The following is a 22,474-nucleotide window of genomic DNA, read 5'->3' on the forward strand; positions in this document are numbered from 1 at the left end:
GGAGCCGGTGAGATTGAAGAAGGAAGCAGAGCAAAATGTTTTGCTACCATAAACTAGGTCCTTGCTGATGAGTATGAGATAATGAGACGTGCGGAGAAGAGAGTGTGGATATTGGACTGTTAGGGAGGTATAGATAAAGTTGCAACAATGGTATTGCAAGAAACACACACACACACACACACACACACACACACACACACGTACATATAGATATATACAAATATATATATAGAAAGGATAACGTGAAATAAGCTTCGACAAATGTATTCAGTCTACTATACCTCATACAATATAATTCCTTTTTTATAGATCCTACACCTTATCTACTCATCTCCAAACACCTCGTCTCCAACCAAATCCTCATCGACGAGACTCCCGAGATCCTCATCTTCGAGGAACTTCCTCCCCCAAAGCTTTTCCGGCAAATACTCCTGCTTGACCCTGCCATCCTTGTAATGGGGATTATACTTATACTCCTTGCCATACCCGAGTTCTTTCATAAGTTTTGTCGGTGCGTTTCTGATATGAAACGGGATCGGGAGTCCGGCGACACCCGGTTCGTTTCCGACCGCGGCCATGGCATTGTTGAGTCCTCTATAAGAGCGAGTGCTCTTCTTGGCGAGTGACAAAGCGACAGTGGCATGCGCCAAGTGGATACGCGCTTCAGGCATGCCGATTTTCTCAACGGCATTGAAAGCGGCCATGCACAGTGGCAAGAGGGAATTGTCAGCGAGGCCGACGTCCTCGGATGCAACGACGACGAGGCGGCGCGCGATGAAGAGCGGGTCTTCCCCGGATTGGATCATGCGGGCGAGATAGTACAGGGCGGCGTCCGGGTCGGAGCCGCGGATGGATTTGTGGAGTGCGCTGATGGTGTCGTAGTGTTGGTCGCCGGCGCGGTCGTAGACGAGGGTTTTGGTCAAGGAGGATTTGAGTTGCGTGGGTGTAATGTGTGGACAGCGAGATATGAGGGAGAGGGAGAGCTCGAGAAGGTTGAGTGCGGTGCGGGCGTCGCCGTCGGAGAAGGAGGCGAGGTAGGAGAGGAAAGGCGGGGAGAGGAGCTCGGAAATGTGAGAGGTGGATGTAGATGTAGATGTAGATGCAGATGCAGATGTGGAGAGGTTAGGGGTATGATGAGCGGCGGAGGAAGAGGAGGATGGAGGGGGAGAGGGAGGAGAGGAAGACGATTCTGATTGTTGTGGTGGTGGAAGAGTGGAATTGGAATCATCATGAAGAGGAAAGGGTAGAAGATGAGGAGGAAGATAATTGTGTCCCTCGCGCTGCAATGCGCGTTGGAGGATTTCAGTGATGGTTTCGTCGTCGAGTTTCTGCAGAGTAAATGTTCGACAGCGCGAAAGCAGTGCCGGCACGACTTTGAATGACGGATTCTCTGTCGTGGCTCCAATGAGCGTCACTTGTCCCGACTCTACCGGTCCGAGGAACACGTCCTGCTGGGATTTAGAAAATCGGTGGATTTCATCGCAAAAGATAATTGTCCGGCGGCCGGTCAAGCCTAGTTCACTCCGAGCTTCACCGAACAATTTCTTGCATTCTGCTACCCCTGTGCTGGTGCTGTTGATTTCGACAAATCTGCGGCCGCACACGTGCGCAATTACGCGCGCAATGGTGGTCTTGCCCGTACCTGCTCCGCCCCAAAGGATCATGGAAGGAACTCTGTCTTGTTCGATAAGCCCCCGAAGTACCCCTGATGGCCCGACCAGCTCTTGTCCGCATACTTCATCGAGTGTACGTGGGCGCATGCGCTCAGCGAGAGGGGCAGCTTTTTGGAAAGCATTGGTGACTTTTTGACGCTTGGCAGCCGATGGTGATTCACTGTGTGCGGGTGTGGTGCTTGCAGGCGTAGATTCGGGTTCAAGAGGACGTTTGTTATTGTTGCTGTCGCCGTTGCTGTTGATATTTGGAGCAGATGTCTTCGTGCCGTTGGTCAAGGCCGTTGGTTGCGGAATTGGAGGTGAGGCAGTATTGGAAGCGCCCAATTTTATCCCACTGCCTGTCAAAGTACCGTTACGGGGTGCAGCATTTGTTCCTCCTGACAATAAAGAGGCTGCTCTAGTTGAGAAAGAGGATGGAACTGGTCTAACGCTCGGAATTGATTCCGACTGCGCATTGGCATTTGCAGCAGCAGCTGCGCGTTTCACCGACGACGGCTGGAAAAATGCTGCAACATTGCTATTGCTTGACCCTGGCTTTTGTGGTGTTTGAGTAGAGGATGCTGCTGGCCCGTTGTCTTCGGCCGATGGCTCTAATGGTGGCGACGATGTTTGGACATGCGATTCGCATCCAGAGTCAATATGACTATTAATGTCCCATTCTTTGACGGGCTTGCTGCATATTGGGCATTCAACCATCTTCAATGTGGGCAAATCCGTCTGTCAGCCGTGCAGGCACGGTTGGCATGACGAAATAGAGGTTTGCGAGTTGCAATGAATGACGCTGAGGCGATGGTTACTAGAACTGTTGACGAGAGCGGCGAAATGGATAAGCGGTGAGACGCGTTGTTCCCGCGCGGTCGCGCTACAATTTCCCTCTTGGGGTTTAATTAAGCGGAACAGTTCGCCTCACGTTTCCCCAGCTATAACTCCACTAGCTTTCACCTGGGGATTGCTTGCGAAGTGACGCTAAGTGGGACGTCTCAACATACCCGTTGCCCGGCTCCAAGTTGATTCAGTCGCTGGGATTTCAACACTGTCCTGAATCGTTTTCTCAGGTTGACGACTACACCTGGAACTACCAGTTCCCACGGACTTCAGAACAGGCATTATCCTGCTCTGCTGTTGTTGGTAATGTCGTGCTCGCTCTAGTTGATTCAAGGGGCGAATCAGGAAACGAAGAACGGCTCGGTATATGGCACGGACAATGACTCACTACATGCACGCCATCTCTTTGCGCAGATTGGTAATTTTCCATGCGTTGCTGATTGAAGATTGGTAATTTGCCATGCGTTGCTGATTGAAAGGGACGATCAGTTAGACTTCTCAAAATGAGTCATTCGCCATTGGGGTATTATGCTTCAGGTAATAGTTCAATTAAAAAAAATTAGGACAGAAAACCACTCCTGGAGATTTGATGCTGCCTGCAATTGATCTGAGAAGGACCCTCATTGCTTCAGACGCAAGGCCGCGGTATTGGGAAGAGTCGGCAACAACATAGCAATTGAGGCGAGAGTAATAAATCTCACGTCCCCTTCAGACAATGCCCTTGGACAGTGAGCAATCGGGGACTGAAACAACAGGAGCCACAAAGCTACAATCTTCTCTCAACACGAGTTCTGCCTTGAATGAGCCCCAAAATCAAGAGCCCAAATCTGCAATTGGTAGACAAGGCCACTTAAAGAACGAATCGACAGTCTTCGCAGAAAATGACGAGGATCTCGAAAATGGGAACAAATTGGGAAACAATGAAAAGGACAATGCTTTGACCTCTCATGGTCAACAAGAAAAAGAAGAAGGAGAGGACGATTCCAACAATATAGTCGATTTCTCGGAAAATGATCCTGGAGATCCACGGAATTGGCCCAAGTCACGAAAATGGACAACCACCATGATTGTCTCTGGTTCCGTGTTTTTGATGCCGCTCTCTTCATCGATTGTGGCTCCATCGTTACAAACAATCTCACATCAAATGCACATGCACTCTGACGTGGAAGCACAGCTTGTTCTCTCAGCATTTGTTCTGACATACTGCATTGGACCTCTTCTTTTGGGTCCACTTTGCGAGTTATTCGGGCGGATTGTTGTTTTGCAATCCGGCAACACATTTTACCTCATCTTCAACCTTTGCTGCGGCTTTGCGCGGAACAAGGGGGAACTGCTTGCATTCCGTCTTTTGGCTGGAATAGGAGGAAGCGCGGGGCTAGTTGTATGTTCGATCGTCCTCCTTCCTTTCGTCTCCATCAGCGCTTGATGCATTAGCATCTTCCCTATCCTTTTTCTTTCCTCAAAACTTCACGCGTCAAGGCATCTAATTTAGACCACTAGGTCGGCTCAGGAATAATATCCGACTGTTTCAATCCTGACGAACGTGGCTGGGCTATTGCCATTTACAACATCGGACCCCTCATTGGACCCTCGTTGGGTGCAGTTGTAGGAGGATTCGTCACACAGTACTCTACCTGGCGCTGGTCCTTTTGGGCCACGTCCATATTCGACGCGTTGCTGATCATCCTTGGCGCGATCTTCGTCCGTGACGAAACATACCGGCCGAAGATCCTTGAGCGGCGGAAGAAGGAGCTCATAAAGCAAACCGGTAACAGGTTGCTTCAGACCCCCTACGATATCGAGAACGCCGCCCAGCACAAGTCGATTGGCCAGCTGTACCGCCGCTCGCTCCTGCGTCCCATCCGCCTGTTTACAACTCAGCCCATTGTCCAAGTCCTTTCCCTATATTATGCCTACCTTTATGGACTCATGTATCTTGTTTTATCGACCTTCCCCAATCTATGGCGCGATAGATATGCCGAAAGCACAAGCATTGGCAGTTTGAACTACTTTGCTCTTGGCACCGGATATTTTATCGGCTCACAGATTTGTGGGCTGTGCGCGGATCGAATATATCGCTTCTTAAAGAAGCGCAGCGAGGCCAACCCCCCGAAAGCAAAACCAGAATACCGTCTTCCTCTGATGTTACCCGCCTCACTGCTTATTCCCTGCGGCATATTCATGTACGGCTGGTCCGCACAGGCACACACTTCGTGGATCGTGCCTGACATTGGCATCGGACTATTTGCCTGTGGCGCCATGATTGGGTTTCAGTGCACGAGCGCATACTTGATTGATGCATACACACTGTATGCCGCGAGCGCGACGGGAGCCGTATATTTGCTTCGAGGCTTCACAGGGTTTGGTTTCCCATTGTTTGGTCCATATTTGTACCAATCCCTGGATTATGGATGGGGAAATAGTGTGCTGGCGTTTATTGCCCTGGGCGTGGGTGTCCCTGCGCCCATTATGCTCTGGTTCTGGGGTGAGCGCCTGCGGAGAGCGAGCGGATATGCAGCGGGGGGAGAATGAGCGGGGTAGTCTGGATGCTGTTTACTTGATACTATTGATCCCCTGTCACCATCTATGCTTTTCTTCCTGCTCGTGCTTGCATTACTGAGAACTGCAAATATTATGATACGCCTCTTCAGCTTTCTGACGCAATGAATTGGGGTCTTCAGCAGCCTAGTTCTCATAAAGGCAAACATCAAACAAGAACGTGCACAGAACCGGAGTTCTGCGATGCAAAGTGACGTGTCCCCTTGGGTTTCCTTGTTGTGTCGTTGCAGCCTTGCCGCCTCGCAGCCTCGCAGCCTTGCGCTGTACATTATACACAGAGATACAGTGCAAAGGTCATCAAAAGGCCGACAGCCTTGCGCGGCAAAAGATGCTGAAGTTTCCTTGTTTGTCCAATCTCATAAAAATGCATGGCTGCCTGATAGCATTACGGGACTGCGGCAGCGGCCACAATTCAAAGCCATGCGATCTTGTTAAATCGCAACGATAGATGCGCTCTAAATAGCGATCTTTCCCGCGCCATTTCTTGTTACTTTCTGCTTCCTGGAATGAAGCTGAGCATATAATTTGCGAAATTTCAAGTGTAAGAAGAAAATGTATGTCAATCGACAAAGCAATCGTGGCTCAAGCTCTACACCAGGGCGAGGAGCGGGACGAGGCTATTTTGCAAGAGGCAGATCCAACTTCAGAGGAAGACCGGTTGAAGTACCACGCGCTGCTTCACCGCCTCTGGGCGAGATCCTGGAAAGAGTCCAGACCCATGAAACCGATCTCATTGAATTCAGTGACAGTGAAGATGAAAATGACAACAAAGAGCAGGAACATTCTGCTTCTCTCAAGATTGTGAACTGCAAAGACGTTGCAACGTTTAACTGGATGAATAAAGCGACCCCCACTATTTTAGTCCCTGGTAAGTCATTAATTCGCTTGAACACTTCAGTTATATTTCCCACTACACGGCACTTCTCATACTGTAACAGCTATAAGAACAATGAAAACGAAATATGCTAATTACATACGATACTATAATAACCAATAGGTAAACCACCAGCCTGGACACCTCTACACTCACCTAGACGACTGCCCGAAGACGGCGGGGCCTACTTCCGCGACAAGAACGCGGCCCAGTATCCCTCGCGACCAATCGAACCAGCCGTGCAAGCACTTCTGACACTGAACCCAAACTTTCCCACGTCATCCATTGACATATTCGCGTGCAATAGCACATTGGGCAACCTCCTACGGCATGTCTTCAACCGGGTCGAACGGCCCTTTCGCTTCCTTGTCGAGGCGGTTGGCAATACCGTCTTTTTCGTCCGGCGAGAAAATTCCCCGACACAACTGATCGATGCGGTGCGCGGGTTTGGACATACTTTTCCCGAGGCATATACCACTTGGGAGTCAGATGTCAGGGGATCAGACACCCATCAGCGTATCGTGCAGTATGAGTTTGGTGGGCTCAACTTCCTGGTCCGGTTTGCCGCCGATGGGTATTATAAAGATTTGGTGCCGAATGATACCACGCCTGGAAGCAAGCTTTCCGACAGTCCTAAGCCGACGGACGAAAGTAGTATCGATGATACGCTGGCATTGGCTTTGGGTGAGAGTACGATAGCATCGCGTCTGTCGACTTCTATTACATTATCATCATCGTCTTCCTCGCCGTCGTTGTCGTTGTCGTCGTCTTCCTCGCCGTCATCAACATCATCACCCCAAGTACAAAAAGAACAAAAATTGACGATCCTTCAAGACGGCTCACAATTAATCCCACGAGCCGCCGTCTTCGACATCAAAACCCGCTCAGTGCGCAAGAAAGACACTGGCATTCTGGCAGGCGAGCTGCCCCGGCTGTGGGCGGCGCAGAATCCAAATTTCGTTTTAGCATACCATCAATCCGGCCTCTTTGAAGACATTGAAGAGACTGACATCCGTGACGACATTCAGCGGTGGGAGCGCAGGAACGAAGACGCGCTTCGTACATACGCGGACCTCCTGAAGAAGATTATTACTTTTGCACGGGCCCGGAAAGACGGCAAGTTTGAAGTTGTCTGTAGCGCAGTTGACGGTCTTGTGTTCCGCGAGCAGGGCGGCGACGACGTGAGTAGTACGCTTTCATCAGCGGTTCAGGACCGATGGCTGGGGAAAAAGCACCCAGTAAAGGAATGATATATTTACGTTGTTTACTTTGATGTCTCACCATCTCACCCGGAGGCGGGAGGGGGGAAGGCCGCGGAGGAATTTCGAATTTCGAGTTGAAAATCCAATTCTTTATCATAATATAGCTTGGCTGTGAGAGCAGCCAAGTAGCGACCTGGTTTAGCATGGTAGTAGTTGTCAATTTACATTCTAGCTTTTGGAATATTGTATTCCAAGTGGAGAACCTCAGATGCATCTTCTGTTACAATAGTGGTAGATGGAATAAAACATAATCATGGAAATTGAAGCTCGGAATATTTAAATCTAGCCACCATAGCAAATACACACATGGTTCACAGTAATGGTGGTAAAATCCATAACACGATAAGACAAAGGGAATGGTACGCCATCACCACAAGAGCCACCATAACATCTTCTTGGTATCAAATCTAGAAAAAAGAAAAAGAGAAAAAGAAAAAAAGAACAGCCATATAAATTCTTGATGCTAATGTAGTCATCTCTCGGGAACCCTCATTGCAATCTTTACGCCTTCGAGGCCAGAGGCCGGAGGATCTCGTCTCGTACCCATGGCCAATAGACATCGGTAGCATATCTGTTGACTCGGCGGTGCAGGTCACGGAGCTTGATTATGCCGTAAATTGACCTGCTGTTCGCCGAGAGTGCATCGATGGGGCCCAGGACACGCTAAAAGATATATCAAAAATTAACATTTCCCCATCAAGTGACACTGTCCAGTTCACTTACCACGACATTTTCTGCCTTGTAACAGAGATACGTGAGCCAGTCATGGCCCACGACGACGTGGCCTACGGTTGGCAAGAGCCAACCAGGCTGATCGGCATTTTCGCCTTGAGCCAGAATTCCAAGCTTCCGGTTCATCTCGAGGCTGGCAGCTAGCCATTTGGCTAGCTGCGCTAGTGCCTCATACTTGCGCCCGTCCGCCGCCTTGACCTCAATTCCGGAGAACAGTGTCACTCTCTTGCTGAAAGCATCGGTGGTGTGGCTGATTTGCATGCCACGACCACCGATGCTCAGCTTTTGATACAGGCCCGAGACTTCCGGGTCTCGAGGGGAGAAAAAGAAAGCGTAGTCGGTCTTTTTGTTAATATGTTTCACGCCATCTCTTGTGACTGGAAGGAGCGACTGATCAATCTGCTGGGATTGCCTGTCGAAATACCATTCAGTGATGACTGCATTTCATAAAATGGTGGGATTGATTCTTACACGCTGATTAAATTTAATTTGCTGTTTTCATGCTTGTCAGAAGATAATATTGGTTGCACAACATCCAGACACCAAGCATTCTCGTCTTTTGCATATGATTCACAATCGATTGCATCAAGGCGCACCCTTTCAAGCTCGCTCCATAAGGTGTTAATAGTATGATCAGACATTTCGCTCGAATCAAAATAGGCAGATTCGGGAATTATTTCGGTCAGAATTGATTGAGGATCGTGAAGCTTTGTCTTCAAAAAAAAAAAATAGTCAGTTCGATTGGTAGCAACAGATTGCAAAGTGTGCTTTAACCAATCTACCTTTAGACCATACGGAATAACATATAACCCAAATCCATCTTGCAGATGCTTCAACAATGATTTGACAGCGTCAGGCAAAGGCATCGTCGGCATAGTTTCGAAGACAATTGACGGATTTGCAAGACGCAGTTCGTAAACAATATCTCTAGACGAGCTTCCCTGACGTGATGAAGTACTGGTGCGCTCAAAAGTTTCAGAGGCGGTCTCGAGAGGGGCAGACTGATCAGAAGGCTCAATGCCAGTTCGGCGCCGTTTGGCGGAACGTGTTCCTTGTGATGGAGAGGACATGGCCGACATGCTGCGACGCAGACAAACTTCTGGGGGACTCGTTGGAGGAGAGGATGGTCCGACTGGTGATCCAGATGTCTCTGACACAGAAGCGCCAGATATTCGCTCTAGCCAAGTCTCAATATTCATCCGGTTTCGTTCTTGACAGCGTGAGGATAGTGGAAAGTGGGAAAGGGAGAGAAGATGGAGTGACGGCGAGAGGAGAATGGAAGAATCAATAGTTGTGATAACGCCTTGACAGAACAAGGAAAGCCGGACAAATTTAATTGCAAATTGAAAGTATGGAGGAGGAGCGAAGCGTCAGAATGGATCAAAAAGATGTGTGTGATCTCACTAGCGAGCTCTTGCCTTTCAAGAACATCGACAATGACGGGGAATGAGTGTAGTCAAAGAGTGTGTCCCTGCAGACGAGAATATTACGATGCTGCAGCATAAACAATCCGTACCTGAGTTTGTCTTATGGGGAACTTTCTTCCCCAAGAAGAGCTAAGTCAGTAATAGTTAATCACTAACTTTAGTTTGGCCGACGGACCGGAGACCTAGCCGAGCCCCATGGGGCCGGGGCCCTTTGGTTAAACCTTATAATGCTATAAGCTAAAGTATAACTAGAGTACTGTGGGGGCAAGGGGAATAGGGAGGTAGTTTATAGCAAGCTGGCAGTAGCTTATGGTTATAGCTTATGGGTAGTAGATTAGAGACTTTTGCTTATTTGTTCTTTTGACCATTAACTAGCCAAGCTACTATATATATAATAAGCATATCTTCTTTTAAAAAACTTAAAGAATAATTATAGTTAGGTAACATGAACAAGTTCTAATCAAGACTATAATATCAAAACAATCATGACTATGTTATAATACCTTTAATCTTTAAGTATAGTTATCTCTATTAATTTAATACTAAGAACTCTAAACATCTAGAAAAGAAATAATTTCTTAGCAGAGGTTAGAGATTATTGTTGTATCAAAACACAAAATTCTATATAAGCAATTAATTAAGAAACACAGAATTAACATTAAGAGGATATATAATACTATTATAATTCTAAACCTGATAAAATACTTTTGTTTTTTACTATATAATATTAGCTATTCAATGGTCTATTTAGAACAAATTTTACTCATGTAGTCATGGATTAATTTACAATTAAACATTGCAGACAGTTAGAATCCTTAATCAGAGATTCAGTACTCATTTATGACCTAGTACTGTATTTCGTTTTCTCCACACGATAAGAAAAGCGATACGCTCAACGGCATCAATGAGGTGACTTACATACGAGTATACCGACTTCCATCCCGGGCACTTCCCTGTCCAATCTTGTCGCTATGTCTCGAGATATATATATATATATATACGTTCAAGAAAATTGCCAGGCATATTTGTCATAAACTCTTTTATTTACTGTGCCACACATGGTACATTCACTTCTGACATGGCGTCATTGTTCACCCGCAATTACCAATCAACTGATTACTAACTAATTGTTTACCTTCTATGTCTCCACTATCTTTTCACCGCATGACTTGTGCTGGTCCTTGTACGTATAATTTATACGAAACAGCGGGGAAACCTGCCTTACCTATTAATAATAGACAAACCTTCAGGTCCTTCAGAGACAAATATAAAAGGACGAGTGCCAATGCATTGACCATTTCATCATACGCTCACTGAGACTCAAGTCCAAGCCCTAGCCATTGAACAAAGTCGTGCTTGAGACAATCATTGACCTAAGACCCAAACAAATAAAATAAAAAGAAAAGGAAAGACAATACCAAAAAACATCATGACCAAAGTCGCCATTTTCCCTGCATCCGGCAAACTCGGAACAAGCATCTACACGTATCTCCTCACAAAAATTGACCCAAAGGATCTCATCCTCATCTCGCGCAATCCGGACAAGACCCCAAAGAAATATGTCGATGCGGGCGTGACGCTGCGTCGGGCAGATTACGATTTCGCAGAGTCGTTGGAACGTGCATTCGATCATGTTGATTGCCTCGTGCTCATTTCTTATCCCACCCTCGAAGACGAAATTCGCTTTACGGTACGCTTATGCTCTATCTCTCCTTTACACTGTTTTTCTTTTCCTTTTTCATTTCTTTCTTTCTTCCCTTTTTTGGTTTATTTCGATGCTGCGTTCCTACATTACTATATTAAAGCCTTTTCTACTACCATTTTATTCCATTACCACCTTATGTTCTTTTGCTTCTTTTGCAACAATATCTACATTTTAGTCCATTACTCCTTTACCATTTTGACGCTTTAGCCAACCAAACCCCCCTCCCTTCTCAATCCTTCTCAAACCTTAAAAAATAACAAAATAAAATCACTGACACAATCAGATCCAAAAACGGACCATCGACGCCGCACGCCGCAGCTCCGTGTCTCATATCTTCTACACCTCCCTCGCCTTTGGCGGGGACTGCACTTCCCATACCGCCGCGCATGTGATGCGAGCCCATCTCAAGACCGAAAACTATCTCCACAGTCTTGCCTCAGATGACACCAGTCCAAAATTCACGTATACCTCTATCCGCGAAGGTCTCTACGCCGAGTCGTGGCCAATGTATACCGGCTTCTTCAACATCAAAGGTACGTCCTCGTCCGAGCCTGGTTCTCATCGCTCCTCATCTCATCCTTTAGACGAGTCTCATCCTTCGGACGAAATACGTATCCCGCACGACGGGTCCGGGCCCGGAATCGCATGGGCGAAACTCGACGAACTGGGCGAAGCCAGCGCGGAGTTGGTCAGGGAGTATCTTACGACAGGGCGGTCGAATACACCGTTCCGGTATACCAACAAAGTGATGCTGCTGAGCGGACCGAGGGCATACAGTCTGAATGAAACCGCAGAGATACTAGGAAAAATAAAAGCCGGGGGAGTGAAACAACAAGTGCGAGTAAAAGAAATCAGTGTAGACGAGTATGCTGCGACGGAGATCGTGCGGGAGGAAGTCGGCTCGCATGCGCCGAAGGGGCGGGAAGCGGGGGAGCCGGCGCGCAAGTGGGCGACGGTGTTTGAAGCGATACGGAAGGGCGAAACGGAGGTGACGGCGGCGGAGGAGTTGGAGAGGCTGCTGGGACGCAAGCCGACGGGTTTTGAGGATGTTGTGAGAGAATCTTTGGTTTGAGCGGGGAATTATATAACAGTCAGTGACTCAGTGGATTAGGGTTAATCCCAACGAGCGCACTGCGGTTCTGGTATTAAATACTCCATACTGGCATTCAATAAATCTGGGACATGACACTACCGTATCAATTTAAACAGTGATGATAATTTTAAATAATGATGATAAGGGAATGTACTGTATCGTCATTTCGTTATTATACATTAACTTGACTTGGGCATTCAAAGGAGTACCATTTCCCGGGACCGTAGCTTTTCGTACATTTATATTTAAAATTTACGACGCCGGGAGCTTCCAGTGGAAGTGGGCAGAGGCACAAATGGCTCCGTGTGCGTGGCATTGGCTGTGCCCGAAGACGAGTAGTTGCCATACAAGGGCACATCGCCAGACGCAATGTCGAGGTTGAGGATGACACGCTTGAAGAATTCCAGACTGCCGATAGGCTGGTAGTAGGGGACTTCGTGGCCGGCTTCGTAGACTCGAAGGAACGAAAAGTTGCCGTATTGGCGGACTTCACCGTATTCGGTGTCATCGACGGTAAACGGCTCGTAGCCCGCGGCACGGAACTCTTCGGCATGCGTATAGTTGACGGCGAGCGAGACGGCCTGGCCACCGAACCAGTTGCAAATGTAATCGGCGTCACCATAGTAGAGAGCGACCCGCAAACCTTGCTGAAGAAGGTATTCGAGGTCCTCAATGAAGTTGGGGTACACAAAGTCACCCGTCTGCTGGAATGCAAAGTAAATCTCGTCATTGGACTCGGTGTAGTTGAGATTGACGCCGATCGCGTCCTGAACATGCGGCAGGTTCAGGTAATCGGCAAAATACGTGGGCGGCGTAGGGTCATTAATGGGATGACGGATATCGTATACACCGCGAGGACTCTCGCCATTGTATCCGACGTAGTAGTAAGGGCCCTCGACATTGTCACGGCACATGTTCTCGGCCTCGGTGCAGATGGCGAGGTCGCTGAGAGAAGTGCGATTGGTTTGCCGGCAGAAGGAGAGCTGGTCGAGACAGCCGTTGGGCATGTTGAGAGCAAACTTGACGAACTCGTAGACAGTGTCATTATACGCCTTGATTCCATAGGTGTTATTGACAGCAAACTCGGGGTAATGAGGAGCTTGAGTTGCTTCATCAATGATACCGTTGCCAACCTGCCTGGAACGTCAGTACATTGTCAATTGAAAATGTTATTAAGAAGCAGATACTTACGCCTAGACTGTGAAAGTCGAGATGCACACCCTGCGCAGAGCCATTGGCAATCTTCAAGTTCTGCTCGTAGAAATAGTCGTAGAAAGCGGGTCCATAGTGACCACCATAGGATTCCTATTCTTGATAAGCTTAATTGCTTATTGGGACAAGGTGTAGACATTAGCCAGGAAACGTACCGTCCACAAGTTGAAACTCTTCGACTTGATCTTGGAATCCAACTGGGGAAGAGCGCTGTAGAAGCCTTGAAGAACGTGGTAAGTAGCAGCAGCCGCTAATTCAGTGGTGTCAAGCTTTGTAGGGTCAATGACAGGATAGCCTAAATTCGTGGTCAATATTGCCAGACAATATTAAGAGAGCAAGGTCAACATACGGCCATCGACGCCGGCAACCGTCGAGTTTTCGAAATCACCCGTCAAAGGATTAAGTGTTCCTTCACCTTCGGAACTGTACGAGAATCCAGTTCCCAATGGCTGTGAGATGAAGAGCAAATTCGACACCTCATTCCATCCAAAGGGGTTCACTTGGCTGGTAAGGTTGGCAGTAATGTTGCAAGGTCCGAGCTCTGTCAAGTGTTAGCTATCGATTTCGAACAGATTTCGAGTCACATGCCTTGGAATAAACCAATCAGTGAGTCTGATCCTGGGCCACCATTCAGCCAGAGCGTGACAGGCGCAGTCTGGGGACTGTGTCTGGCCTCGAAAAACCAGAAAAAGGTGTGAATATCACTATCCATAGTTAAAATCTGAAAGGTTCCGGGAGATTAAGTTTAAGCTTGTGGAGAATTCACTTACTCGGCAAGGTCCACGTATCCAGAGTAGGAATTGACTCCAGGCGTGGTCTGAATGCAAAGTCATTATTGAGCACTTTCACCTGGTAAAATCGATACGGAAACACTAGAGAGGTTTTCTCCCATGGGACCATTGCGCGCCCAATTCGCGACATGCGCAATGGCGTTGAGAGACAACAGTGTATGACAAAAAAAAAGCAAGGCATTGCGATTTTGTGTTGCCACTTACTTCGCAAACACCGGCTTTACCAGGTTCCTTGTAGCGGATGGTCACGCCGGTAGGACTCTTTATGGTTTTGTAGTCGGTAATGTTTGCAGGCAGCTGCCTAGCGGAGAGAGGTAAATTGATAAAAGCATCCGCCCCCAAAGCGGAGAGAAGCAGCGATGTTACTGCCGTCGTGATCTTCATCTTTTCGCCAGAACGCCCAATGTCGAGCCGCTCACACAATTGATTGATGGGATTTTGCGAGCTTAAGCCTGGCCTGAAGCAAAAAAGATGTGCGGATCCCCTTCATCATATAGCTCCAAGGTACCGCAAGAGGAGCTTAGCTCATAGGTGGAGGGGTAGCTGAGTAGTGGCTGAGCAATCCTGAAAGCTGGAGCAGTAGTAGGAGCTTCCCTTGTTCGACGAAGACCAGCTAGGTGCTACCCTTGTAGTCTACGACATCATACACCATGCCATTTTGGATGCAAAATGCGAGAGTGGCTGCCTTCGACAGGTGCATCTGGTGTGACCGTGGTCCATGCTTCCCTGCAACAATCGATACCAAATGCCGGGAGTAATAGAAGCCTGAATTCCCAGTTGATGTTCATAGGGGGGAAGCTGCTGGTAAAGAGCGGCTTTAGTCGGCATCACCTCAGATCAGTCCTGTCTATGCGAGCAGCTGAAAGAAGACTCATGGAATAGAACCCTTTTGGCCAGGGATTGTGTCACCGTAAGCCTTTTTTGCGCTCTCACAAACGGAGACTGATTGGCGAGTGCTAAACCTTGTCATAGTAGTAAACGTTCGAAAGATGTAGCACGATTAATGCAGCATGACCTCCGACACATCCCACCTATAGGGATGGGACAGACCCCATGGGAGGCTCGGCCCGGACAATGTTAGGGCCAAAATCCCCAGTGACGAGAATGATGATCATGCTGCAGAATTGCAGCAACCAGTCAATGTTGCGATGACGGTACCAGCCAACACCTTCCTGAAGAAATGTAGCGCCGTTGCAGTGAAGCCATCGATAAGCAATGACCGGGTAGACCCCCGTCTTAAGATGACAAAGAGAGCCGTAGCAAAAAGCTCCGTTCAAAGACAAATACGAACTGTGGTGCCGTTTGCCTCATTATTGGCAAAATCTGCAAGGGCAAAGGTGATTGCATCACCCATATCGCGCAATCTAGCCAGGTCAGGCACCAAAGAGTTCTGGTGGTGGGAGTCTTGGTTGCTGTTATCGGCCCCATCATTCCAAGTATCTCACCTGCCAATGGCAGACTAGCTCGTCAGTGCGCCCTGTCAATCCTTGTTCTCCCAACGCCTATCTTTGCTGTGTCTCTCACCGCCAGCCACCCCGAAAAGAGCCCGAACGAAAACTCAGGATTAAGGAAAGTCTAGCCGTAAAATTGTACAAGTACAGAGCAGTCAACAAGAAAATACCGATGAGGGATAAGTTAGGTACATTCTCATCCATCAATTCAAACGGAAGGTACAACCATAAGAAGTAGATAGTACGAGGTGTGTCGATGCATGTTTTTGGTGATCAGTGTACAAAGTAAAGTAAACAACTCATTTTCGAACGCCACGCCATGCTTGTACTGTGCATATAAGGTCTCGTGACCTTGACAAGTCCAATTGCAACGTTTTGGAATGAGCCGGTCCCATGAAAGAATCCATGATCAATGTCAAGGGGAGAAGGGTGGATTTTTGCCCGTGCGATCTCTTTCTTTCATATTTGCTTCTCCGCAAGGCAGCAGCTTCTTTCCTTTTTGTTTAGATAGTTGGTGTGCTGACGATGAGCGCGGGCGTTGAGAAGCTAATTCTGTCGGGCTACGGCGTCATTTGATCACACACTGTATCTGCATATCCAATTGTTTCCCATTATCATGAGTGATTGAAATGGCAATGCTTCGTTTCTAGGCATATCCTTCTGACGCCTTGTCGAAATTTTCATTTCCTGTAGGATGCTACGCTCCTAAGCATAGCATGACTTTCATAACCAGATTGCCATCGTCGTCCACAGTTCTACCTGCCATCTCAAATGCTTCACGGGATTGCTCTAGCCCGCGGAAACGATGCGTTACTAATTTGCTGAAATCGGGGCCATCAGACGACGTTTTGGCAAACATCTCAATGCCTTGACTATAGGTGTTTGCGTAGCGAAACGAGCCGAGTAAGTCAACTTCGCGAAGAGCAGCCGCAGAAATGGGAAGCTGCTGGATTGGCGTTCCCATCCCGATTAGCATGACTCTACCTCCTGGTCGCGTGGCCTACGTAAAGTCAGCAACAGGAGCCAGGTGCGCATCAACCGCCGGAGAGAAAACTGACATAGATGGATGCCTGAGCACAAGCTTCTACGCCCGTGCACTCAAAGACAGTGTCAACTTCGCCAACCTCATTCCCTTCGTCGGCCTTGATTTTGGCTATCGATGCTGCCGTGTCTTTGGCTATTTCCAGCTTCTCTTCAATGGTTCGACCTCGCGTTCTCGGCACGACAAAACCATGGGTAGCAAACCCATTTACAACCGCAAATTCTACCCTTCCTGGGTCGATGTCTGCGATTATCACGGTTTTCGATCCATTGGTCTTTGCCGTCGCGGCACATAATATTCCAACGGCGCCCGCCCCAAAAACCAGGGTTTTCGACCCTTCAGGCAATTGCGCCCTCCTGCACGCGTGGATTGCAACACCCAAAGGCTCAAGAAGACCTCCAAGTTCAAGGGACACATTGTCGGGTAACCTAATGGAGAGAAATTATAAGCACTCTGTGGAGCCAAGGATGAGCTTGTCGCGCCGGCTTACTTATGGCACCATGCTGCTGGATGGTTGATTTTCTCTTGCAATGTCCCCTGAAAATGCGGAAATGCCTTTGCAGAACTTCGAAATTTCATCTCTTTGCAAATATTATATCTCCCTTGAGAGCATCGCTCGCATCGGCCGCATGGTAGGCCGACCTCTAACGCTACCCTGTCCCCAACCTTCAACGAAGTAACTGAAGAACCGACGTCTACTACTACTCCGGCCGACTCATGTCCGAGTGCTAGTGGTTCACGCACAAGTATGTCTCCATTGCGAAAGTGATTGAAGTAATGCAGATCTGATCCGCAGAGGCCGGTAGCTTGAACAGCTACTTGCACCTCTTCAGAGCCTGGAGGGCTGAGAACTTGATCTTCCTATTTGAGCATTAGACGACACGGAGAGCACAGAATGTAAAGAACTGGAACGTACTAGACGTAGATCTTTAGCAGCATGGAGCATTAATGCTTTGACGATTCCTTTTGAGCCCATATTGGCCATCGTCAAACAGCGTTCATCCACGTTTGAATCTCGCAGGATGCAAGAGCGCAATGCTGCCTGGGATTAAATATCGAGATAAGTGAGAAATACCTCCGCGCCGTTCCCATAAGGAGAGCCATTGGGGAAACGTGAGCGAATAATGAAATCTTGATTGACGATTGTGATCAGGGCAATATGTGGGGGTGGGGGTCGAGATAACTTCATGGCACGGTAAGTCGACTCGGTCCCGCTCAAAACTTAACCGAATTCGCAACTGTACCACTGGAAGTTTACTGGGGTAATCAGCGGTGCTCCGGTAAAGACTAATGGTGGTGCAGCCAAAGTGTGCGGAGATGAGCCGAGTCTGATCAAAGCATACCAAACATTGCCAGAATATGAAGCACATCAAGAGACCATTTCTAAAAAAAAATTTATTAGGAGCTCTGAATTCGAATACTACCTCCAGAAGGCGAGCTATCACCATTCCTATGATTTCGCACTTGATACTATCTCCCACTGGAGCGATTTGCCGATTAATCGTGGTCCGCTACCGGAGCGTAAAAAGCTCGTGGGGGGACTCGTCTCCTCCCGTGGGGGTCACCTACTTTCGACAATGGATTATTATTATGATGATGCTTCAGTGCCACTTCGGTACAGCGATGAGCCGATGATGATCGTAACTACCTAGATAGTCCGAGATTATTCCGCGGCCTTTCTTAAAGAGTTACAAGTAAGGTCTCCGAGCCCCCATATATCTTCTGGAACGCCCTGACCAAATCCTCGAGCATTACTCTGTCTTTGTACCATTTCTAATCCAAATGGCTTTGCAACTTTTCTCACTTGAGGGCAAGACTGCCCTAATTACCGGTGGAACGAGAGGCATTGGTCAGTCAATGACCGTTGCTCTAGCAGAAGTGGGGGCGGATATAATTCTCGTCCAGGTAAATTAAAATAGCACTGGCAACGGATTTCAACACTAATAACTCGGGATAGAGAGACACCACCAATACTCAAACCAAAGAATTGGTCGAGAAAGCGGGCCGGAAAGCTATCATCTACTGCGCCGATTTGTCTTCCCGAGACGAGGTCAAAAAGGTCGTCCCTATGATCATAAAAGATGGTTATCAAATTGACGTCCTCCTGAACTGTGGAGGCATCCAAAGGCGACATCCCAGCGCCGAGTTCCCCGATGATGACTGGGATGAGGTAGCTCCGTGCAACAACCTAGGAACCGCTCGGAAAAACTAACTTCCCCAGGTGCTTCAAGTGAATCTGACTTCGGTCTTCACCCTTTGTCGGGAAGTGGGTGCACACATGCTTTCCCGCTCGTCCGATGTGCATGGCCGTCGGGGAAGTATTATTGTAATGCTTTCCCCCTCAGTTTCCCTTTGATGATTGTGAATTGGTCTAACTCAGCTACTCACACACAGAATGTTGCTTCGCTTCTCTCCTTCCAGGGCGGCATTACTGTGCCAGCCTACGCGGCTTCCAAAGGTGGCGTCGCGCAGCTCACCAAGGCCTTGTCTAATGAGTGGGCAAGCAAGGGTACCTTGAACGGAAAAACTTTATGTGGGGAGAACTTCGGCTAATCGACATCCTAGGCATTTCGGTCAATGCAATTGCGCCTGGATATATTGCAACCGATATGAATACGGCGCTCATTAATGACCCGAACCGTGCCTCGAGCATCCTGTCTCGTATTCCCGTTGGAAGGTGGGGAAGCCCGGAAGATTTCAAGGGGGCCGTTGTATTCCTTGCCAGCAGGGCTAGTGCCTATGTCTCCGGAGAAATTCTAACGGTGGATGGGGGTTGGATGGGAAGATGAAGGGCAGAATGACCCGAGCCGGGGAACATGGGATATAATGGAAGCACTACATAGTGGACCGGGAGATGGATCGGCATCTCAAGATTTAGTAACGAGCAATGGTAGATAGGCCTCTGGTTGAGACAATTGAAGGGGGTAATACTTGGCCTGGAGAAGAAGGGCCATGAGAATAGGAATAATACCCTGGCAGACGTGATGAAACATTGGAATCCTCTTTACTCTGCGTCGGAAGGTGGTGTGGAGACATGACGAAGATACAGGACAATGAACCAATCCGAGGACCTCCAGATGCAACCTCTTCTGCTGTTGGTGCGGCTTGGCACCGTAATGTTTTTCCGGATCCAAAGGGATCTCCCTTCCGATCCGACGTCGCGGGGAAACCGAGAACGTGGCCTTGCCCTAATGGGGAAAAGGTCCAAACTCCTGGATCATAATCTCCACATTTAGCAGTAATCCAACTCCCCGCTCTAATGACATCCCGAAGCTCCTTTTTGAAACAGAACCCTATTGGCCGTCTTCCCGGCCGGAGGCGGCTGCTTGCGGAGTTGATATTGTGGAGAGTAACATGGCTCCCAGGGCAGGAAGCTACCTCGGAGGCCCTCTCTCCCAGGGAAACTGGTGTGAGCGCCTATCCACCCTCCATGATGGCTCTGATCTGGCCTCCCATTACCTGAGAGCAAGGGGTGAGGTAGTATATTTATCAGCTTGCACTCGCCCACCTGAGCCGGCATAATATCTTCTGCTCATTTTGTCGATCTTCATCATCAAAAATTTACAACAGTCAGTTTTTCCCTTTTGTTTCTTAATAATTGCAGTGGCACCAGCAGAGACCATGTCTCCATCCTTTAACACTGAGCGTGACGGCCAGGCGCTTGAGGCCATCACAGATGACATCCAAGAAGTCAATGTGCTTAAGGCTGCGCTCAAAGTGAAGCAAGGAACTGCGACCGATGAAGAAATCAATATCTATGAAAAATCACAATTCGATGCTGAGAAAGACAAGGCCAAATTTCGAATGTATGAAGACGCATGTGACCGGGTCAAGAATTTTTATCGTGAACAGCACGAGAAGCAAACTGTTGCCTACAACCTGAAAGCCCGCAATGACTTCAAATCAAAGACTCGAGCAGAAATGTCCATCTGGGAGGCCATGGAGAGACTGAATACTGTAAGTTGCTGATGTGATTACGCTCCCCTGACTCAGAGTATGTATTAATCATGTCCTGCAGTTGATTGATGAGTCCGACCCAGACACGTCCTTGAGTCAGATTGAGCATCTGCTTCAAACAGCCGAAAGCATCCGCAAGGATCGCAAACCTCGGTGGATGCAGTTGACAGGCTTGATTCATGACCTCGGCAAGCTGCTCTTCTTCTTTGATGCACAAGGTCAATGGGACGTTGTCGGCGACACATTTCCCGTCGGCTGTGCCTTTGACAAGCGTATCATTTATCCGGATACGTTCAAAAACAACCCTGACTACAACCACGAAATTTATGGTACCAAGTATGGTATCTACTCTCCTCGCTGCGGCTTGGACAATGTCATGCTCTCGTGGGGACATGACGAGTATCTATACCACGTGGTCAAAGACCAGTCGACACTCCCTGACGAGGCTCTCGCCATGATCAGATACCATTCCTTCTACCCATGGCATGCAGCGGGCGCATACCACGACTTGATGGATGAGCATGACAAGAAAATGCTAGAGGCCGTCAAAGCTTTCAACCCGTACGATCTTTACAGTAAGAGCGATGACGTGCCGAAAGTGGAGGAGCTCAAACCCTATTACCTTGAGCTGATTGATGAGTACTTTCCGAATAGGGTAATTAAATGGTAGATGGAGATGAAATGGAGAAAACGACAAAGATGAGCACATTATGATATTTTAATGATACGGGTCCAAACGGAAAAGGACAGGAACGCAATTTTGGGCGACGACGTTTATTGCACGTGGCATTCCAGCATATGATCTACATTCTATATATGATTTATTTATTTTTTTTCATACTCATTCATTTGTTATATCCCGCAGTTGTTTTTATTATATACCTAAGGTTTTAAAATTCTTGTCAAACCCTCGCATCCGCAAGACGCAATCGCATACACTACGGATTAGGGAGTCCGGGGAAACTACCCCGCAAAAATGGATTGGCCAGTGCACGGGCCGTTCGGCGCTAGCGGATTAACACAATTTACCCGCTCCGATGAGATTTCCTCCTCGGACCGACAATTCGCCGGAGCTCTGACTTCGTCAGATATACCGTAGACTGTTATGCGGAGTATTATCTACAAGATTGATGTCATGGGCTGCACTTTTGCATGAAAGATCATAGTAAATAATATTTCCCTCGGGAAACTTTTTTCGTTATCAATAATGGCTTGCTGTATTTTTAAATTCAATGACAGCACCCTATCTTGTAGCTTAGACTAGCTCATGGAGTCAACTTTGTCTATAGCTGGGCTTAACTCTTATAGAAACAATGTTTCTGGGTCAATGATGATACTCCAGTTTATACATGCCTATTAATACCTTATGACGGCAGGGAGAAAAGGAATTGAAGAATATATAGAGGCGTTCAAGCTGTCGGATAACATACAGAATATCTCTTGCTTATGCATGCTCTGACAATTTCTTTCTAATTCGTTTATATGGATATGAGGCAAATATTTCCTCGAGCCATCTCTCGTGAGAACAAATCCCTTTGGTCTACATTTATACCCGAATGGCGAGAGAGAAATGATGCAGAGCTGCGGAGATAGCCGTGGATGGGGAAACGTCAAGTCTTTTTACCCCTGACTCGTCCCAAACGTACCAAGGCCTACGCGAGCGCTCGAGCCCCATCGAATATTTGGGTCGAGTATAGTTAACCAGCGCTTGAGATTTGACAGGTACAGACCTCTCATAGCTGATCGACAATAGTAATCTGCTACCCTTCATTTTGCTCTTGGAAATTTCTGTTCAATTTTGAGGAGAAATTAGTACACTGGCACGCAACGTAAGTGGTGTTGTTCCGAAGCCTGCCTGTGTGTTGTTGATC

The 22,474-nt window shown here is 47.9% G+C and overlaps 9 protein-coding genes across 9 annotated transcripts; 5 read left to right on the top strand and 4 right to left on the bottom strand.

Moving 5' to 3' along the window:
- Positions 1-251: 251 nt before the first annotated feature.
- L228DRAFT_285253 (P-loop containing nucleoside triphosphate hydrolase protein) lies at positions 252-2,439 on the bottom strand. Its single transcript, XM_018336320.1, has one exon. It carries the CDS (start codon positions 2,367-2,369, stop codon positions 324-326), a length of 2,046 nt encoding a protein of 681 aa, XP_018185401.1. The 5' UTR covers positions 2,370-2,439; the 3' UTR covers positions 252-323.
- A 774-nt stretch (positions 2,440-3,213) lies between these two features.
- Positions 3,214-5,289, top strand: L228DRAFT_256869 (MFS general substrate transporter; the record flags this gene model as incomplete). Its single annotated transcript, XM_018333950.1, has 3 exons — positions 3,214-3,366; positions 3,427-3,879; positions 3,999-5,289. 3 exons carry the CDS (start codon positions 3,214-3,216, stop codon positions 5,028-5,030), a joined length of 1,638 nt encoding a protein of 545 aa, XP_018185402.1. The 3' UTR covers positions 5,031-5,289.
- Positions 5,290-5,609: 320 nt separating this feature from the next.
- On the top strand, positions 5,610-7,331 carry L228DRAFT_285255 (hypothetical protein; the record flags this gene model as incomplete). Its single annotated transcript, XM_018336321.1, has 2 exons — positions 5,610-5,925; positions 6,055-7,331. 2 exons carry the CDS (start codon positions 5,610-5,612, stop codon positions 7,179-7,181), a joined length of 1,443 nt encoding a protein of 480 aa, XP_018185403.1. The 3' UTR covers positions 7,182-7,331.
- Positions 7,332-7,457: 126 nt separating this feature from the next.
- L228DRAFT_250275 (hypothetical protein) lies at positions 7,458-8,808 on the bottom strand. Its single transcript, XM_018333283.1, has 4 exons — positions 8,708-8,808; positions 8,397-8,638; positions 7,917-8,337; positions 7,458-7,856 (listed from the first exon to the last, which is right to left on the bottom strand). Exons 1-4 carry the CDS (start codon positions 8,798-8,800, stop codon positions 7,695-7,697), a joined length of 918 nt encoding a protein of 305 aa, XP_018185404.1. The 5' UTR covers positions 8,801-8,808; the 3' UTR covers positions 7,458-7,694.
- A 1,702-nt stretch (positions 8,809-10,510) lies between these two features.
- Positions 10,511-12,275, top strand: L228DRAFT_250276 (NmrA-like family protein). The gene is made up of 3 exons (XM_018333284.1): positions 10,511-11,042; positions 11,341-11,590; positions 11,642-12,275. Exons 1-3 carry the CDS (start codon positions 10,782-10,784, stop codon positions 12,127-12,129), a joined length of 999 nt encoding a protein of 332 aa, XP_018185405.1. The 5' UTR covers positions 10,511-10,781; the 3' UTR covers positions 12,130-12,275.
- A 120-nt stretch (positions 12,276-12,395) lies between these two features.
- Positions 12,396-14,537, bottom strand: L228DRAFT_256870 (putative carboxypeptidase S1; the record flags this gene model as incomplete). The annotated part of the gene is made up of 7 exons (XM_018333951.1): positions 12,396-13,283; positions 13,342-13,455; positions 13,518-13,657; positions 13,712-13,903; positions 13,951-14,066; positions 14,133-14,179; positions 14,358-14,537. 7 exons carry the CDS (start codon positions 14,535-14,537, stop codon positions 12,396-12,398), a joined length of 1,677 nt encoding a protein of 558 aa, XP_018185406.1.
- Positions 14,538-16,195: 1,658 nt separating this feature from the next.
- L228DRAFT_250278 (GroES-like protein) lies at positions 16,196-17,971 on the bottom strand. Its single transcript, XM_018333285.1, has 4 exons — positions 17,563-17,971; positions 17,137-17,507; positions 16,663-17,074; positions 16,196-16,604 (listed from the first exon to the last, which is right to left on the bottom strand). The coding sequence occupies exons 1-4, from the start codon at positions 17,629-17,631 to the stop codon at positions 16,302-16,304; spliced, it is 1,155 nt and encodes a 384-aa protein (XP_018185407.1). The 5' UTR covers positions 17,632-17,971; the 3' UTR covers positions 16,196-16,301.
- Positions 17,972-18,368: 397 nt separating this feature from the next.
- On the top strand, positions 18,369-19,478 carry L228DRAFT_30552 (NAD(P)-binding protein). Its single transcript, XM_018336459.1, has 5 exons — positions 18,369-18,551; positions 18,604-18,816; positions 18,868-18,972; positions 19,041-19,155; positions 19,212-19,478. The coding sequence occupies exons 1-5, from the start codon at positions 18,429-18,431 to the stop codon at positions 19,433-19,435; spliced, it is 780 nt and encodes a 259-aa protein (XP_018185408.1). The 5' UTR covers positions 18,369-18,428; the 3' UTR covers positions 19,436-19,478.
- A 710-nt stretch (positions 19,479-20,188) lies between these two features.
- Positions 20,189-21,600, top strand: L228DRAFT_30555 (inositol oxygenase). The gene is made up of 2 exons (XM_018336460.1): positions 20,189-20,603; positions 20,665-21,600. Exons 1-2 carry the CDS (start codon positions 20,268-20,270, stop codon positions 21,271-21,273), a joined length of 945 nt encoding a protein of 314 aa, XP_018185409.1. The 5' UTR covers positions 20,189-20,267; the 3' UTR covers positions 21,274-21,600.
- Positions 21,601-22,474: the final 874 nt, after the last annotated feature.

This window comes from Xylona heveae (assembly GCF_001619985.1).
Source record: "Xylona heveae TC161 unplaced genomic scaffold L228scaffold_11, whole genome shotgun sequence".
Taxonomy (NCBI): Eukaryota; Fungi; Ascomycota; class Xylonomycetes; order Xylonales; family Xylonaceae; genus Xylona; species Xylona heveae.

Coding starts and splice junctions, on each gene's coding strand:
- L228DRAFT_285253 (XM_018336320.1), bottom strand. CDS start 2,369: ATGGTTGAATGCCCAATATGCAGCAAGCCCGTCAAAGAATGGGACATT.
- L228DRAFT_250275 (XM_018333283.1), bottom strand. CDS start 8,800: ATGCCGACGATGCCTTTGCCTGACGCTGTCAAATCATTGTTGAAGCAT. Junction 8,639..8,707: donor TTATTCCGTATGGTCTAAAG/GTAGATTGGTTA, acceptor TTTTTTTTGAAG/ACAAAGCTTCACGATCCTCA. Junction 8,338..8,396: donor AAATTAAATTTAATCAGCGT/GTAAGAATCAAT, acceptor GTATTTCGACAG/GCAATCCCAGCAGATTGATC.
- L228DRAFT_250276 (XM_018333284.1), top strand. CDS start 10,782: ATGACCAAAGTCGCCATTTTCCCTGCATCCGGCAAACTCGGAACAAGC. Junction 11,043..11,340: donor AAGACGAAATTCGCTTTACG/GTACGCTTATGC, acceptor TGACACAATCAG/ATCCAAAAACGGACCATCGA. Junction 11,591..11,641: donor CGGCTTCTTCAACATCAAAG/GTACGTCCTCGT, acceptor CTCATCCTTTAG/ACGAGTCTCATCCTTCGGAC.
- L228DRAFT_250278 (XM_018333285.1), bottom strand. CDS start 17,631: ATGGCCAATATGGGCTCAAAAGGAATCGTCAAAGCATTAATGCTCCAT. Junction 17,508..17,562: donor CTGCTAAAGATCTACGTCTA/GTACGTTCCAGT, acceptor ATGCTCAAATAG/GAAGATCAAGTTCTCAGCCC. Junction 16,605..16,662: donor GTGCTCAGGCATCCATCTAT/GTCAGTTTTCTC, acceptor GACTTTACGTAG/GCCACGCGACCAGGAGGTAG.
- L228DRAFT_30552 (XM_018336459.1), top strand. CDS start 18,429: ATGGCTTTGCAACTTTTCTCACTTGAGGGCAAGACTGCCCTAATTACC. Junction 18,552..18,603: donor CGGATATAATTCTCGTCCAG/GTAAATTAAAAT, acceptor AACTCGGGATAG/AGAGACACCACCAATACTCA. Junction 18,817..18,867: donor CCGATGATGACTGGGATGAG/GTAGCTCCGTGC, acceptor TAACTTCCCCAG/GTGCTTCAAGTGAATCTGAC.
- L228DRAFT_30555 (XM_018336460.1), top strand. CDS start 20,268: ATGTCTCCATCCTTTAACACTGAGCGTGACGGCCAGGCGCTTGAGGCC. Junction 20,604..20,664: donor CCATGGAGAGACTGAATACT/GTAAGTTGCTGA, acceptor CATGTCCTGCAG/TTGATTGATGAGTCCGACCC.